General features: G+C 49.7%; 5 protein-coding genes across 5 annotated transcripts; 2 read left to right on the top strand and 3 right to left on the bottom strand.

Moving 5' to 3' along the window:
- Positions 1 to 35: 35 nt before the first annotated feature.
- On the top strand, positions 36 to 1,655 carry Aspvir_002971 (aromatic amino acid and leucine permease; the record flags this gene model as incomplete). The annotated part of the gene is made up of 1 exon (XM_043274560.1): positions 36 to 1,655. The coding sequence occupies one exon, from the start codon at positions 36 to 38 to the stop codon at positions 1,653 to 1,655; it is 1,620 nt and encodes a 539-aa protein (XP_043130495.1).
- A 362-nt stretch (positions 1,656 to 2,017) lies between these two features.
- Positions 2,018 to 2,737, top strand: Aspvir_002970 (putative 2-haloalkanoic acid dehalogenase; the record flags this gene model as incomplete). Its single annotated transcript, XM_043274559.1, has 1 exon — positions 2,018 to 2,737. One exon carries the CDS (start codon positions 2,018 to 2,020, stop codon positions 2,735 to 2,737), a length of 720 nt encoding a protein of 239 aa, XP_043130494.1.
- Positions 2,738 to 2,888: 151 nt separating this feature from the next.
- Aspvir_002969 (putative chaperonin (GroES/Cpn10)) lies at positions 2,889 to 3,194 on the bottom strand (the record flags this gene model as incomplete). The annotated part of the gene is made up of 3 exons (XM_043274558.1): positions 2,889 to 2,910; positions 2,957 to 3,015; positions 3,069 to 3,194. 3 exons carry the CDS (start codon positions 3,192 to 3,194, stop codon positions 2,889 to 2,891), a joined length of 207 nt encoding a protein of 68 aa, XP_043130493.1.
- Positions 3,195 to 7,083: 3,889 nt separating this feature from the next.
- Aspvir_002968 (pectate lyase) lies at positions 7,084 to 7,909 on the bottom strand (the record flags this gene model as incomplete). The annotated part of the gene is made up of 2 exons (XM_043274557.1): positions 7,084 to 7,487; positions 7,549 to 7,909. 2 exons carry the CDS (start codon positions 7,907 to 7,909, stop codon positions 7,084 to 7,086), a joined length of 765 nt encoding a protein of 254 aa, XP_043130492.1.
- A 4,186-nt stretch (positions 7,910 to 12,095) lies between these two features.
- Positions 12,096 to 13,191, bottom strand: Aspvir_002967 (phosphotransferase family protein; the record flags this gene model as incomplete). Its single annotated transcript, XM_043274556.1, has 2 exons — positions 12,096 to 12,678; positions 12,749 to 13,191. 2 exons carry the CDS (start codon positions 13,189 to 13,191, stop codon positions 12,096 to 12,098), a joined length of 1,026 nt encoding a protein of 341 aa, XP_043130491.1.
- Between the last annotated feature and the right edge of the window lie 268 nt (positions 13,192 to 13,459).

The following is a 13,459-nucleotide window of genomic DNA, read 5'->3' as shown; positions in this document are numbered from 1 at the left end:
GAAACATGCCACCTGAAACAGAGATACCAAGAATAATGCCGGATCCTGAAAAAGACACCCTCCATGACACCGAGAAACAGCTCCCTGACAATGTCGACTCCGCCACGGACCATCTCGGCGAGCTCCGCCTGGTCAAACAAGGCCTCCACCAGCGACACATCCAGATGATTGCGCTGGCCGGGACCATTGGCACCGGCCTCTTCCTCGGCTCTGGGCGTGCCATCGCGCGCTCGGGGCCTCTTGGAGCCCTGCTAGGGTACACCATCATCGGCGTGGCCGGCTCAACCGTTGTCTTTGCCGTCGGTGAGATGGGAGCCCTGGTCCCGCTGAATGGAGGCGTGGTCCGCTACGCCATGCTCTTCGTTGACCCAGCGCTCGGCTTTGCCAACGGCTGGAACCAGGTCTATTCGTACCTGGTCTCGATCCCCGCCGAGCTGTCCGCGGCGGCCGTCATCGTCGAGTTCTGGGTGACGGTCAACAATGCAATCTGGATCACGGTGTTTGGGGTCCTGATGCTGGCGACCGCCCTGGTGTTTGTGCGCGTGTACGGGGAGCTCGAGTTTGGGTTCTCGATGATCAAGATCATGCTCGTCATCGGCATCAATATCATGGCGCTGGTGATCACCTGTGGAGGCGGGCCGGACGGGCAGAGCATCGGATTCAGATACTGGCGGAATCCCGGCCCGTTCGTGCAGTACCTGGGCGTCCCGGGCTCCTGGGGCCAGTTCCTGGGGTTCTGGACGACGCTCAATAACGCGCTGTACGCGTACTCTGGGATGGAGAACATCACCGTCGCGGCGGCGGAGACCCGCAGTCCGCGGCAGGCGATCCCCAAAGCGGCGCGACGGATCTTCGCGCGTGTGTTTCTGTTTTATATTCTGTCCATCTTCATGGTCGGCATGGTGGTCCCCTCTAATGAACCCCACCTGCTCCACTCTACCGGCAATGCGTCCCAGTCGCCTTTTGTCATTGCCGCCCGGCGCGCAGGCATCCAGGCCGTCCCATCTATTATCAACGCTGCGGTTCTGACCTCCGCCTGGTCGGCGGGGAATTCTAACATGCTCGGAGGCTCTCGCATCCTCTTCGGGCTGGCCATGCACGGACACGCGCCCAAATTCTTTACTAGGGTCAACCGGTTCGGGGCGCCGTATGTGGCCATCGCCCTGATCGGCGTCTTTATGTCGCTTGGCTACATGACGCTGTCGGACTCGGCCAGCACGGTTTTTACGTGGCTGCAGGACATTGTCTCCATTTCAACTCTGGTGAACTGGATGTGTATCTGCATCGTCTACCTGCGGTTCCAGTACGGGTGCCGGAAGCAGGGAATCGACCGGCACAGAGAGCTACCGTGGGCGGCGCCGCTGCAGCCGTACCTAACGTGGTTTGCGCTCGTGTTGTTTACAATTTTATTGTTCACTGGGGGGTACAGCACGTTTATGCGGGGGCACTGGGATACAGAGACGTTTGTCTCGTCGTATTTGAACATTCCGATCATTCTGGTGTTGTATTTCGGGTATAAGCTGTGGGGGAGGACGGCGATCGTGCCGCTGGAGGAGATTCCCATCCGGCCGTTTATCCAGGTGTACCAGGAGGAGCCCGAGCCCGAGCCAAAGAGGAAGACCTGGTGGAGGCGGTTGAATATTTTGTGGTCATAGTCACTCGATTCAATTGCATGTGTTTATGAGTAAGATAACTGATACTGCGAGATTGCGTTCCATGATAAGACTTCCTAGAGATATCAAATAATCTCCGATAATCCTCCGATAATCCTCCGAGTGAACCGGAACACAATCTGATCAGTAGTTACATTTCGATCGACAAGATAAGCCAGAAGAACGAGTCTCATCCGCCGGATGTGATCCGGTCCTGCATGCATCACTTCGTCTCCGCATGTCCACATCGCAATTCGCGAGAGTCCACATAAACAACCCACCCCTCACTCATCACTCTCCCAAATATACTGAAACAATTGAATTGGACCCCAACTACCTAAAGCCAACACAACAAAAGAATCAAAATGCCCAAACACATCATCTTCGACGTCGTCGGCACCTGCGTCTCCTTCGACGCCTACTCCGACGCCATCGCCGACGCAATCGGCCCAAAACTCACGACCTACGGTATCACCGCAAAGCACTTCGGGTACTCATGGATGACCGCCGCGGAGCTCGAATTCACCTTCCTGTCCATCTCCGAGTCCTACCGCCCCTACAAAGACGTCATGCGCGCGCTCTTCTACCGCAGCCTCTTCATGGCGGGCGTGGACAACCCGCGCTCGGTCTTTACAGATGAGGAGCGAGACGCGTGTATAACGGGTTATGCGTCTTTGCAGCTGCGTCCTGAGCTTGTGGGTGCGTTTGAGAGATTGCGGAATGCGGGGTTTGAGGTGTGGTGTTTGACTACGGGGGATGTGGAGCGTGTCCGGGGCTATTTTACGCGGGCGGGGGTTGAGATGCCGGTGGAGAGGGTGTTGAGTTGTGATGGGTTGAGGGTTGCGAAGCCGGCGCTGGGGGCGTATCGGGCTGCGCTGGAGAGGATTGAGGGGGAGGAGGAGAAGTGGTTTGCGGCGGCGCATTTGTGGGATGTGTCGGCTGCGGTGAGGGCGGGGTTTCGGGGGGCGTATTGTGGTGTGCTGGAGGGAGAGGGCTGTTGGGAGGTGTTTGAGAGGGAGAGGTTGGAGGTTGTTGCTGAGGGGTTGGTTGAGATGGCGGAGGGGGTCATTAAGTTGTCTGGTTAGGTAGCATTCCGTATCTATTTTATAGCAGATGCTCTGTCATTGAATTGGTTGGATACCTATCATTTAATGGACAAATGAGGTAACCGCTATACGCAATCCCATGAAGAGGGACATCAATCATACATTCGTATCAATATCAACAGTACAATTCTCAATCTGCTACAGCCAGAATCCTGCTCACATCAGACCAGATCAGACAACAGCAGAGGAACAACTCACTCATCCCGATCAAGAAGCAAATACTCATCATTATCAACCTTCACTCCCTTCCCCTTCCCCTACCCATCATCAGCAGCCATCTCCAACAGCTTGTCCAGAGTCGGAAACTCACCTTGGTATAGATCACCAAATCCCCCAGTCTCACGTCCATCGCATGGCGTCCCCCATTCCCTAGCGCCTTCGTCGTGCCCACCGCCAACACAACCCCCCGCGCAGGCTTCATCGTCTTCGTCCCCATACTGGCCGTCCCGACATGCGTGATCTCATCTTCAGGCTGGATGATCACGGTGTTTTCCTTTGGACAGAGGTACTAACAGGCGTTTGTTAATTGTCAATCCGTCATACTGGCGGGGGGTGAGGGTGTGGCGAATCCGCAAACTCTAAGGACTCTGCTACATACCGAGTGAACTCTGTCCGCCTTTGCCATGTTGCCAGTATCTACACGATAAAGGAGAGATATGAGACGATAGATTAGTTGTTGGTCCTGTGCGCATGACCATGCAGATCAAATATCAAGTCTAGCAGTAGCTACCAGGTGGTATCGGCGCAGCATCTGATTTTATCCCATCCGGGTAGGCATATCTCGCTATGACGTTTCCGTCTCCCCTGAACCCAATCAGATGAGCTGTCAGTATGCTCCGCTCGGTCTGGATTTGATTGAGGCGGTTTAAGCTTCGAAAGGGTTGCCTCTCGTTGTGGTGATCTTGATTGAGTCAGGCACGTTACTGGATAATACTCCCGAATTCCTACGAAAGATCTTCTCATTGGCCCAAACAAAGTGAGCACAGTTTCATTAATCTACTACTCATCTGCTAACTGCTAACCATAACTGATCAATCCACCATTTCAAGCATCTTGTTCTCCAGATATGAGGATCTTCTGCCAGAGCGCAGTTGCGGACAGGGGCCCTACTACAGCTGGAGCTGGGTGCGTTTGCCATTGCGTTTCTATCTTAGTATTTTGAAGTAGTATTATAAGGTTGATGTATTTATAACGTGGAAGCAAATCATTGCTCTAGATCAGTCTTGCATGGAAGGACTATACTCTGATATGCTGGTCGGTGCTAGTAAGCAAGTTGTTGTCTGTCAAGGACAAGGCAATGGTGGTCTCATCACTTTGGGTAACGTCTCACCGGGGGCACTCTGTGAAAATTGCACATTACCTGTTGGAAGTTTTCAGGCATTCTGAATTTCTGATAGTCTGGCCTGGTTAACTTGGACGTTAATGCCCAATGCTTTCTCAATCGTGTTCTATAGGCCATTCACCCTATGCTGTCTCGATGCCTATTTTTGATTGTGGATTAATGAGAGTCAACATTGAACACTTGCGAATTCCAGTGTGTCTAGCCCCTCATCCTAATGATTTCTCAGAGCTGCCTATTATCTGAGGTTGTACGTGGATGCAGTCGTGCTCTTCCAGCTTTTACATCTCTTTACAAAGGCGGGCTCCATGAGCAATATTCCTTCACAGCTCAACACAGTTCAACAACGCAACATTGACGAGGGTACCCTGGCATAAAGTCAGATTCTTGTCATGATGAGCAGCTAGCTGTCCACTTACCTCGGGAGCATCTGTTTCACAGCAATATGCTTGGTTGCTGCACGAATCCCCAACGGCCTGAACGAGACAATTGAGAACACCGGTGCAACAGACCTGCTTGGTCTCATTATTGCAGCTGCCGCCACTGTTTTCATTTGCTTTGTAGCACAAAGCCGCGGGTACCAGAGAAATAACAAAGGCTAGTGACAGCTTCATGGCGGAATCTTGAAGAGTATAAGCTGTATGGATGTAACTTGCTGTGCTGATTTATTATGATGGTGATGAAGGCTGAGACTTTATATAATCCTATCGATCGAACAGGGATTGCCTTTTATATATTGAAAATCCTGGGGTAGTTAGAAACAAGAATTCCCGCCAGAGCGTCATGACTAGGATTAAATTCTTAAGAATCCTTGCATAAAGCAAGGGGAAAATAGAGACATGAGGCAACAAGACATTGTGAGATCGACACAACCATGCAATTATATTGTACTTGCCTATATCTTAGATTTGCCTTCCAGAGTTTAATAGCCACTATTAAAATTAGTCTAGTTAATACTATCTAAATAAGATAGACCTCCTCCTAGAGTCGAAGCATAAAGTCCCTAGTGCCTTAGAGCTGGAATACTTTAAATATGATTATTACAGCCAGTCTAATTCACTAACTAAGTATATCAGGATGCTGCTTGATATGGAGAAGATTCCTATAATTATGTCATTGACGCCAGCCGTCCTCCGAGATGGACTTGGAATGAGACTCTCGTCATTCCTGATGCAAGCCATGTCTTGGCCCTGTCCTAGGGAGTTAAGGAGGGCGTCATTCTCCAATGAGAAATGCCGTGAAGCCATAAAGACGCACCCCGCGCTGTAATCGTCGGAGACCTGGGGTAGTGGCGCATTCTTCGGTTGCTGAAGAATGCGGTGAACACCGATCTACCCTCAGAAAAGCACCAAGAAGCTTTTACAGACGACATTACGACATGTGATAAAGCAAGGGGAATCCCATGTCTGCCTGACCCAACTTGGTTTGGCAGACTGTATCCAGAATGGGTCGGCAAGGGGCAAGCCTACCATAATTGTGACCTCAGCCCTCGCACAGCTCATCCTTCTACGACATGTTATTCAGCTACGACAGATTCTATGTCAATAGCATTTATGCTCTCTGCAGCCATCTTCGAAGTATCTCGTTGTGACCCAGCCGTGTGGATGCAAAGCTCCGCATTGTAACCAGCCTCATTCCATGAGTCAGTACACATCTCACGGTAGGGCGTTCAGGTATGGGAATTACAAATAACCTTCGTTCAAAGCTAATCTAATGCCTCATGCTGAGAGTTGTGTAGCGGTCAAGGGATCTAAGCTGAAGGCGCAACACCGCAAAGCTTTGGCTACACGCAGGTGGTACTAGGGGAAAGAGTTACTGTGGCATAGATTTCTGGAATACGTACGTATGCTCCGAAGCCCTGGAATGCACAATGCACCTTTACTGGTTTTTACAGTCTGGATCGCATCAGCGAAATCATTGTCTCTCACGCTGCCCTGGGTGTCAATAACCGGGTGATACGCGAACGTTTCAGTCCCAGGGCTGGCAGTGGGTGCTGATCCCGACGATCTTGAGCAGAGAGGTCGCTCTTCAGCACTAGGTCCCGACATTCAGGGTAGTGGCATCGCTCAAGTCCCCTGATTCTTTCGGCTTCTTAGGGTACGGTACCTCATTTCCCGCAATACTCCCAGGCCAGAAATCGGACAATGAAACCCCATAAGAGCTGAGAAGTCTTGCAACAAAGTCTCCGACTCAGCAAGAGTTCCTGTTCCCAGCACGGATCGCCACCCCATCTGCAAGGGAGCTGCTCGACATCATTGAGCAGCCAGTGTGCGTCAGTTCCAGGCGTCGAAGATTGAAACGGAGAACGGCTGAGGCACATGTCTCGGCTTTGCGTGCGGTTGATCTAGGGCGACCTGTCGTCTGTGGACGTCGATTGCAAACCCAAGGTAGAAGGACGCTCACTGGCAGATGGTCAACCGTAATGGTATTCGCTGGAAGAGCAAGACCAAGCAGGCCCTGCGCATGTTTCCACTGACGTAGACACATCAGTATAACCTATGTGCAGATGATAACCCGTCAGATCGCCAGGCCAAAGATGCAAACCAGCCACTGTTTTCTCCAGTGAGTCGAGCGGTCCTTGCTTGAAAGGGTACGGCATTTCTTCTTATAAGCAAACCCTACCTTTCTATTTAAGTTGCCGAAGCATCATACCCGCGACAGTTTTCGGCATCATTCTGGTGATTTCAATCCGCCACAGCCGACTATCCGCCGCTACCGGTTGGGTTGCATGCAGTGGAGGTCCACTTTGAACGACAAAATTCATGCTTGTGATTATCAGGTTCCTCCAATCTATCTCCCTTGATCGAAGTGATTGTTTGCTGTGAACCTCGTATGCGACCGTAGTATGTCAAGACAGTAGGCTTAGAGACACGCGAGACCCTCTGTGGTACAAGCCAAGCTAGAAGATGTATATTTTCCAGCGAATTACTACGTATATACACCAACAAATGCCTAAATCATCCCCTCCACCGCTCAATACAGCAGCTTAACACGTAGCCAAAGGCTCCTTGTACTTGCAAGCATTGCTAGGACCCGAACCCTTCTTCCTAGGCTCCTTGTCATTATTATCGGTACCCTCATACTCAACACAGATCTCCTTGACGCTGCTGGCGCAGCCACTGATGGAGGCGGTATCGCCATAGTTGGAGTTGATGCCGACGAGGGCCTTGCCGCTGGAGGCCTTGACGCCGCTGATCTCGACGGAGCGCTTGAACTGCTTGCTGCAGTTGCCGCAGGAGCGGTACAGCTTGCCGAAGTTCTGCACGGTGAAGTCCTGGATGATCACCTTGCCGCCGGAGTTGTGCTGGATGACCTTGTCGTCGGCGTTGCGGGCGCCGCCGCCGATGATGCGGTGGGTGCCGCTGCTGCTGCCTTTGAGGGAGAGAGCGTCTGGAGTCAACGTTAGCGGGGAATTGTGATGAAGATTGGGAAAGGAGGGGAATGGGCATACCCTCGCAGACGTCGGTCCACCAGACGTTCTGGATGGTGCAGGAGCCCTTGCAGTGGACACCCTCGATCTGGTCGGCGCCGATAATGGCGTTCTTGAGGGTGGCGCCGTCCTCGAGGATGAAGACGGCGTCCTTGTCGCCGCCTTCCTTCTGGCCGCTGCACTTGACGCCGCGGCCGTAGGTCTTCAGGCCGCCGTCAAAGGTGCCGCTGACGGACTTGGCAGAGGAGTAGGTCACGCTGCCCTTGGAGGAGGGAATGGGGAAGGAGGCGCGCTTCTCCAGGGCCTGGTGGGTAGTGGGATCATGGGGGGTGGCAAAGGCCGAGGTGAGGAGAAGAGGGAGGAGAAGAAGAGGCTGATACATTGTGATTGATTGAGACTGAGGACTTGCTTGTCTGGAGTGTTGAGTATTGTGTGGCGATGAGGAGGACAATGGTGGTGAAGGAGCTGAATTTATACTGTCAGGAAACAGGATATCCCGAGAGTGAGATAATATGACATTCTTGGTATGTCTCACTGCGATACCTGTTCTCTACATTTAATAAAGCAAATATCAAAGTGAAACGGCGGTGATGAACCCCATTTCCGCCATTGACAGCAATATTTCCAGGGCCCTGGACCATGACGCCAAGCACTCATGGCGTCCACCAGCGGAGAAGCAGTTGGGAACTGCCACCTGAGTCAGGGGAGTCGGGGACCCGTATTGCCTGTTATTAATGATTCAGGGACCCATATAGCCAGCGTTAATGCATATTAGTCCCACCCTGTTGGAAGGCTCAATCACCCGGACGTCCCTCATTGGTGGAGCATGTTGATTCTGACTCGTATTGTGCATGGTTGAAGACGATCACTGGAGACTGTTATGCAACCTTTTCCAGCGAAGCACTGCTGCACACTCCCGGAAGCCAGGGAAGACATGCAAGAGAAGTGGAGTATGCAGGGCAAAAGGTGCAGCGGCACTTCCTGGTCGACAGCTTCAAACAACAACGTGATTTCCCTCCGTCAAGCGCAGAAAACCAATATCATGCAGGATAAGCTTGGCGCCCTTATAATCTCCTGGCAGTCGGACGTTGTTTCACTGGCCTATACTCTGGACTGTTCTAGCGCAGAGGCTGTGGAGTCGCGGACCCTCCCTGTATGGGATGTGACACTCGAGATTTATGTAGCTTGGTTTCTCGTGGAGGATACACATAGCACCATATGGAGTACAACTATACAAGTAGGTACTCAGTCCTTGACCTACCTATAGTATCTGCAACACCAGCCGAACACAGTCCGGGCACAGAAACAGATTGTTTACATGAGAGGTCAACTGCAGTTGACACAGCCGGACAAGAACAACCAAGCAGGTTCTTGGCATTACTAGATGATCCATTCATAGAGTCATGAATCATACTGATGCAGCAATTGTTTCCGTGCCAAGTCCCCCGACAACTGCCAAGAGACTCTTGTGTTTCATCTGCCCCAGATGAGAAAGCCCGGTACGGCGGACTTTGCCCGAAGTAGCCTGTTCTTTGACTCGAGAAGGATCAATTGCCGAATAACTGACAGAGAAAGTTCTCTTACTCGGTACTGATTTACCCGAGGTCAAGGAGAAAAAGAGCCGGGTGTTTTTTATTAGTTACTGGGGTCATATTCTCGGCCACTTTGTTGGACTACTAGCTAGGAATGGTGGTCCTGGACACCTTTTAGTCAAGTCGTCTTATGCTTTACTACTCAGAGTACCTGGAGAGTATGGATACGTCTATATTCATCTATTCTTGTACTTTCGTTTAATAGCGTAGTCACTCCAAGACCGAGTACACCGACATTTTAGAGGGCACTGATCTTCGAACCAGAAATTTTCATGTAATGTCTTGCTCGCCTTCGTCATGGAGCTATTAATCCACAGCGGACGTAGACAGCATCATGAGATGACAGCCCTTCAGTATGGTGGGCTATCTCCTTTCTCAATTGAGCTCGGGATAGCAATATAACCACCTGCAGCGTGTCTCACCCGGGCCGAGTTGATTGGTATCTCATTGCTGCAGTGCTCGGACATGTCTCGTGACGGCAATATCCCGTGCAGAAGATATTGCCTCAAGACGTGATCGACATTAAGACTAGGTCTACTTGTACGGTTTGTCCATCTCCTCTATTGCTCGTGAAGACCATTGGAATCTTATCTTGTTCCTCAATGCATAGGAAAGTATGATGAGTTGGTGCTTTGCACTTCCTTGAAGGGCCTGTACCATGACGAGCCGTACACATTTCTGCTCGTATATTAGGATTTTCCCTATCTTCAACTTGACTATCCTGTCGACGTATCGAGGACATCGTGTTAGCGACTTCGTCTCGACCAAGATCTTTCTGATGAAAGCTAAATATAACTAAACGTCAATGGTACTGAGTGACAAAGACAATTTCCTTCAGGAATAAGGCGCATAGCCCTAAAGGAAATCAATGCCGAGAGACAAGCATATGAAACATGCAGGAGCCCATGAGTCTGGATATTCAACTTCCCATGAATCGGAGACTGGTAATCATATAAACCCTACTTGTGTAGGTGCGTTGCAAATCATCGCTGCTTTATGGAGCAGTAGAACCAGAAACATGTGTGTGATGGAAGGTGAGAAGAAAGTTGATGCTTATAGAGAAGATATCTTCCTTAGGAGTCACATGCCTGTGCTTTGAATTCCTTCTCACTTTAACCTTAGAATAAGGCTACAAGCTAGATTACATTCACTAAGTCTTACATGTAGGCTTTAAGTTACAGTGAGCTTACTTCTCCTCTCAGATCTTATGTCCTTTAATGGGTAAACATGATGAGAGATATTCACTATAAGCCCCTTAAAATAAGCTCATCTTAAATCCTGCTTACCTGCTCTATTCTAGCTAGAGATTACAGGAAGAGTGAGGGACTGTCTGTAATGTGAATGCTAATGAGTTTGTCTAGAATTTAATGTACCTGTACTTCACCCTCTAGATAAGGCAGCAAATAAGGCTAAACTAACTTCTATGAGGTGCAGGGTAATGGTAAGGAGATAAGGATTATAAAACACAGTCATCTTGTATGCTCAAGATCCTTAGCGAAGGGTGATATCACAGTTTCAGACATGTTTCTATCATTCTCTGGTCCTTAAATCTTTCAGAACTGCTCCGTACTATTAATATTGTTAAGGATTTTCTTATCTTCTTTATCCTTGTCATGAGGTCAGTTCATGGACTTTCTATGTATATCTTGTGATCATTACTTCAATGGTTCTGATCATCTCCCATACTACTTTAAGATTATTTAATCTTCATCATCTGCATATCCACTTTCTTATCTGGGTTCATCACTTTATTCTCACTTCACATGATCACATCTATATTAATTAATGAATGCTTATAATTTCTTTCCTAGCTATTCAAAGGCGCACGCCACATTACATATCCTAATCCAACTCAGAAGCACCTGAATGTATAGCACAGCCAGCACATCACTTAGCTCAGTCAACTGATTCTGTAGAGCCTCATGGGAACTCCCGCAAAGGCATGCCATATTTAACTAAAGAGCAGAACCTCCTATTAAAGTTGAAAGAAGACAAGAAACAACATTGGCCTGAGGTAATAAAGTTGTTCTCGGAGCAGTTTCTGGGCCAGAGCCCCGGCTCCATTCAAGTATTCTGGAGTTCGAACCTCAAGAACAGAGCACATTAACATGGTATGCATGCCCGCCTTTGGAGTTTGTACTATATATAGTTGTAGAACAAAAAAGTCGTAGATGTGGCCCACTGCCATGTTCTGCTTGGCACGAGGCCTGAGTACACACCAAAGACATCTCCAGTCCCCTATTATCAGCGCTCCTGGATCTTCGAGACCTTTTTGAACCTAGGCAGAGATATCAATCAGAGCCGGGAATAGAGGACACACTGGAAATAAAATCCTCTGCGGACATCTCATTATCCATGAGGACCTTGTAGTGTGCGACCTTAACTTTGATCTCATCATACGCTGCCAGGTCCTTCATCTTATCCGCGACAAATTTTCCGACCTCCTCCGTATCCCCCACCGCTCATCCCACCACTGCACACCCTTGTGATTTCTCAGCTGCATACAAGGAAAGGTCAGATCGTCAAAGAACCCTGTGGAAAGTTGCTAGCATATGAAGCCACTTAGCGCCTATGTCTCTGGACCATTTGACTAACTCGGTGAGTTCTCTCTGGCTACTTTCTGTCATCCTTGTCTCTTCCTCCTCAAGTACGCGTTTGAAGATCACGAGACATTTAAAGTAGCGATCGGTGGCCGTCGGGGCCTCTTCCTCTTCACACAGACACAGAGAGCGTGATTATCTCTACATAGATGTGGTAATTTGTATACTGACGCCAAGTTGGAGGAATATGCAGAAATATTGAGTACACCCAATGGAACTATTGACATTCGCAGTCAGGAACGCATCAAATGTTTTCGCTCTATTTCAACACTCAAGATCACGATGAACATACAGATAACGACCCGGGATGTGTGACAAATCAATATTTCAAGTCCAAGGGTTTGCCCCGGCTACCCATCTGGGCACCCGCAATGTTCTAGCCCATAAGCAAAGCACTCAGAGTTTTCAAAGCCCATTTAGAAGTCGTCAGCTCCTCGGATGGGGAGCCATTGGCGTTACGCTGGAATGCGTAGTGCAACACTGCGCCGATTTTGGCGGCCTGCATCGCAGAGGCACGGAGCTCTTGCTGGCGTATATCGTCGTGAATTTGGCAGCGAATCCAGAACTCGTCCCAAAAAGCATTAAGCATTTGCAAGCGGCATGTGTAATTGTGCCAGCCGTCGAGATCCATATAGCCAGTCGCTAATAGAAGGGAGTCTAGTTCCATGCCAAAGGGTTGCACTTCGGCTAAAGACCAATCGACAACACCCGTGATCTCAAAAGTCTCCTCATTTATCAAGATATTTGTTTGAGAAAGGTCATTGTGTGTGAGGACTTGCGGGTATGTCTGGCCGAAAAGAATTGGAAGGCTGCGTTCCAGTTCAATGATTTGCGTGCAGGAAAGGATGGAGGGGGCTGAAGTTTTGATTTTCATGAGTTGGCGATAGACTCTCTTGTGGAAGTCTGCTTGCGCTTCAGGGTCAACCGGCGGTGGACTTAACCAACACCGAGCAAAGTACCTGGAGAGGAGTATCAATATTCCTTTTGGTTGTACTCCTAAAACTAAGGAGAAAGGGGGAGAAGGAATACCTGGCTAGATGCTTGGCAAAACATATATGTCTGCTCTCCTCTCTGAGGCTCAACTCAGTTTTGCTGCTGAGAGCCTCTAGGCAAGAGATGCCTGGCAGATAGGGCATCGTATAGACCAGAAGGGGCGGTTTTGAATTAGGCATTTCGCCATGGTAGACAGGCTCTGGGACTAGTGCGCCATGGATGGATATTGCCAACTTAAGGACACCATGATCTAGGGGTGACTCGGCTTGTCGAAAGGACACAACCAAATCATGCTCCTCGTCAAGGAAATCTCTGCAGCGGACTGTGTAGCTCAGCGAGCCTGGAACGGCAACTTGCTGGACTGCGGTGGCACCAGAGATCTTGCGGGCATGGTCATCGCACTCTGATCGAGTAGGAGATTCTCGGGCCGCGAAGAACTTGTCAATAGCTTGCTGAGTCCACGAAGAGGAATCGTCCATGCTCATTGAAAGCCTGTGCGACCATCAGCGATGAAGATAGAAATGTTGCCTTTCTGGGTCCGAAACACTATTCCAGAGCAATGTCGACGCCAGTGGAGATCAAGGGGTTGTGATCACGTGATGATATCAAACATAAGTGTCGATTCACTGCGTCAGAATTTATGGTCACTGACCTCCCATCATTCTTTCCCACCTGCACTTGCGTTTTCAAATCTGCTCGAGCGACGGATTGGGCCCTTTTTTTCCCCGAATGAGCAATCTCATATCA

This window comes from Aspergillus viridinutans (assembly GCF_018404265.1).
Source record: "Aspergillus viridinutans IFM 47045 DNA, scaffold_13, whole genome shotgun sequence".
In the NCBI taxonomy this organism is placed as follows: domain Eukaryota; kingdom Fungi; phylum Ascomycota; class Eurotiomycetes; order Eurotiales; family Aspergillaceae; genus Aspergillus; species Aspergillus viridinutans.
This window is presented reverse-complemented; position numbering and strand designations above follow the sequence as displayed.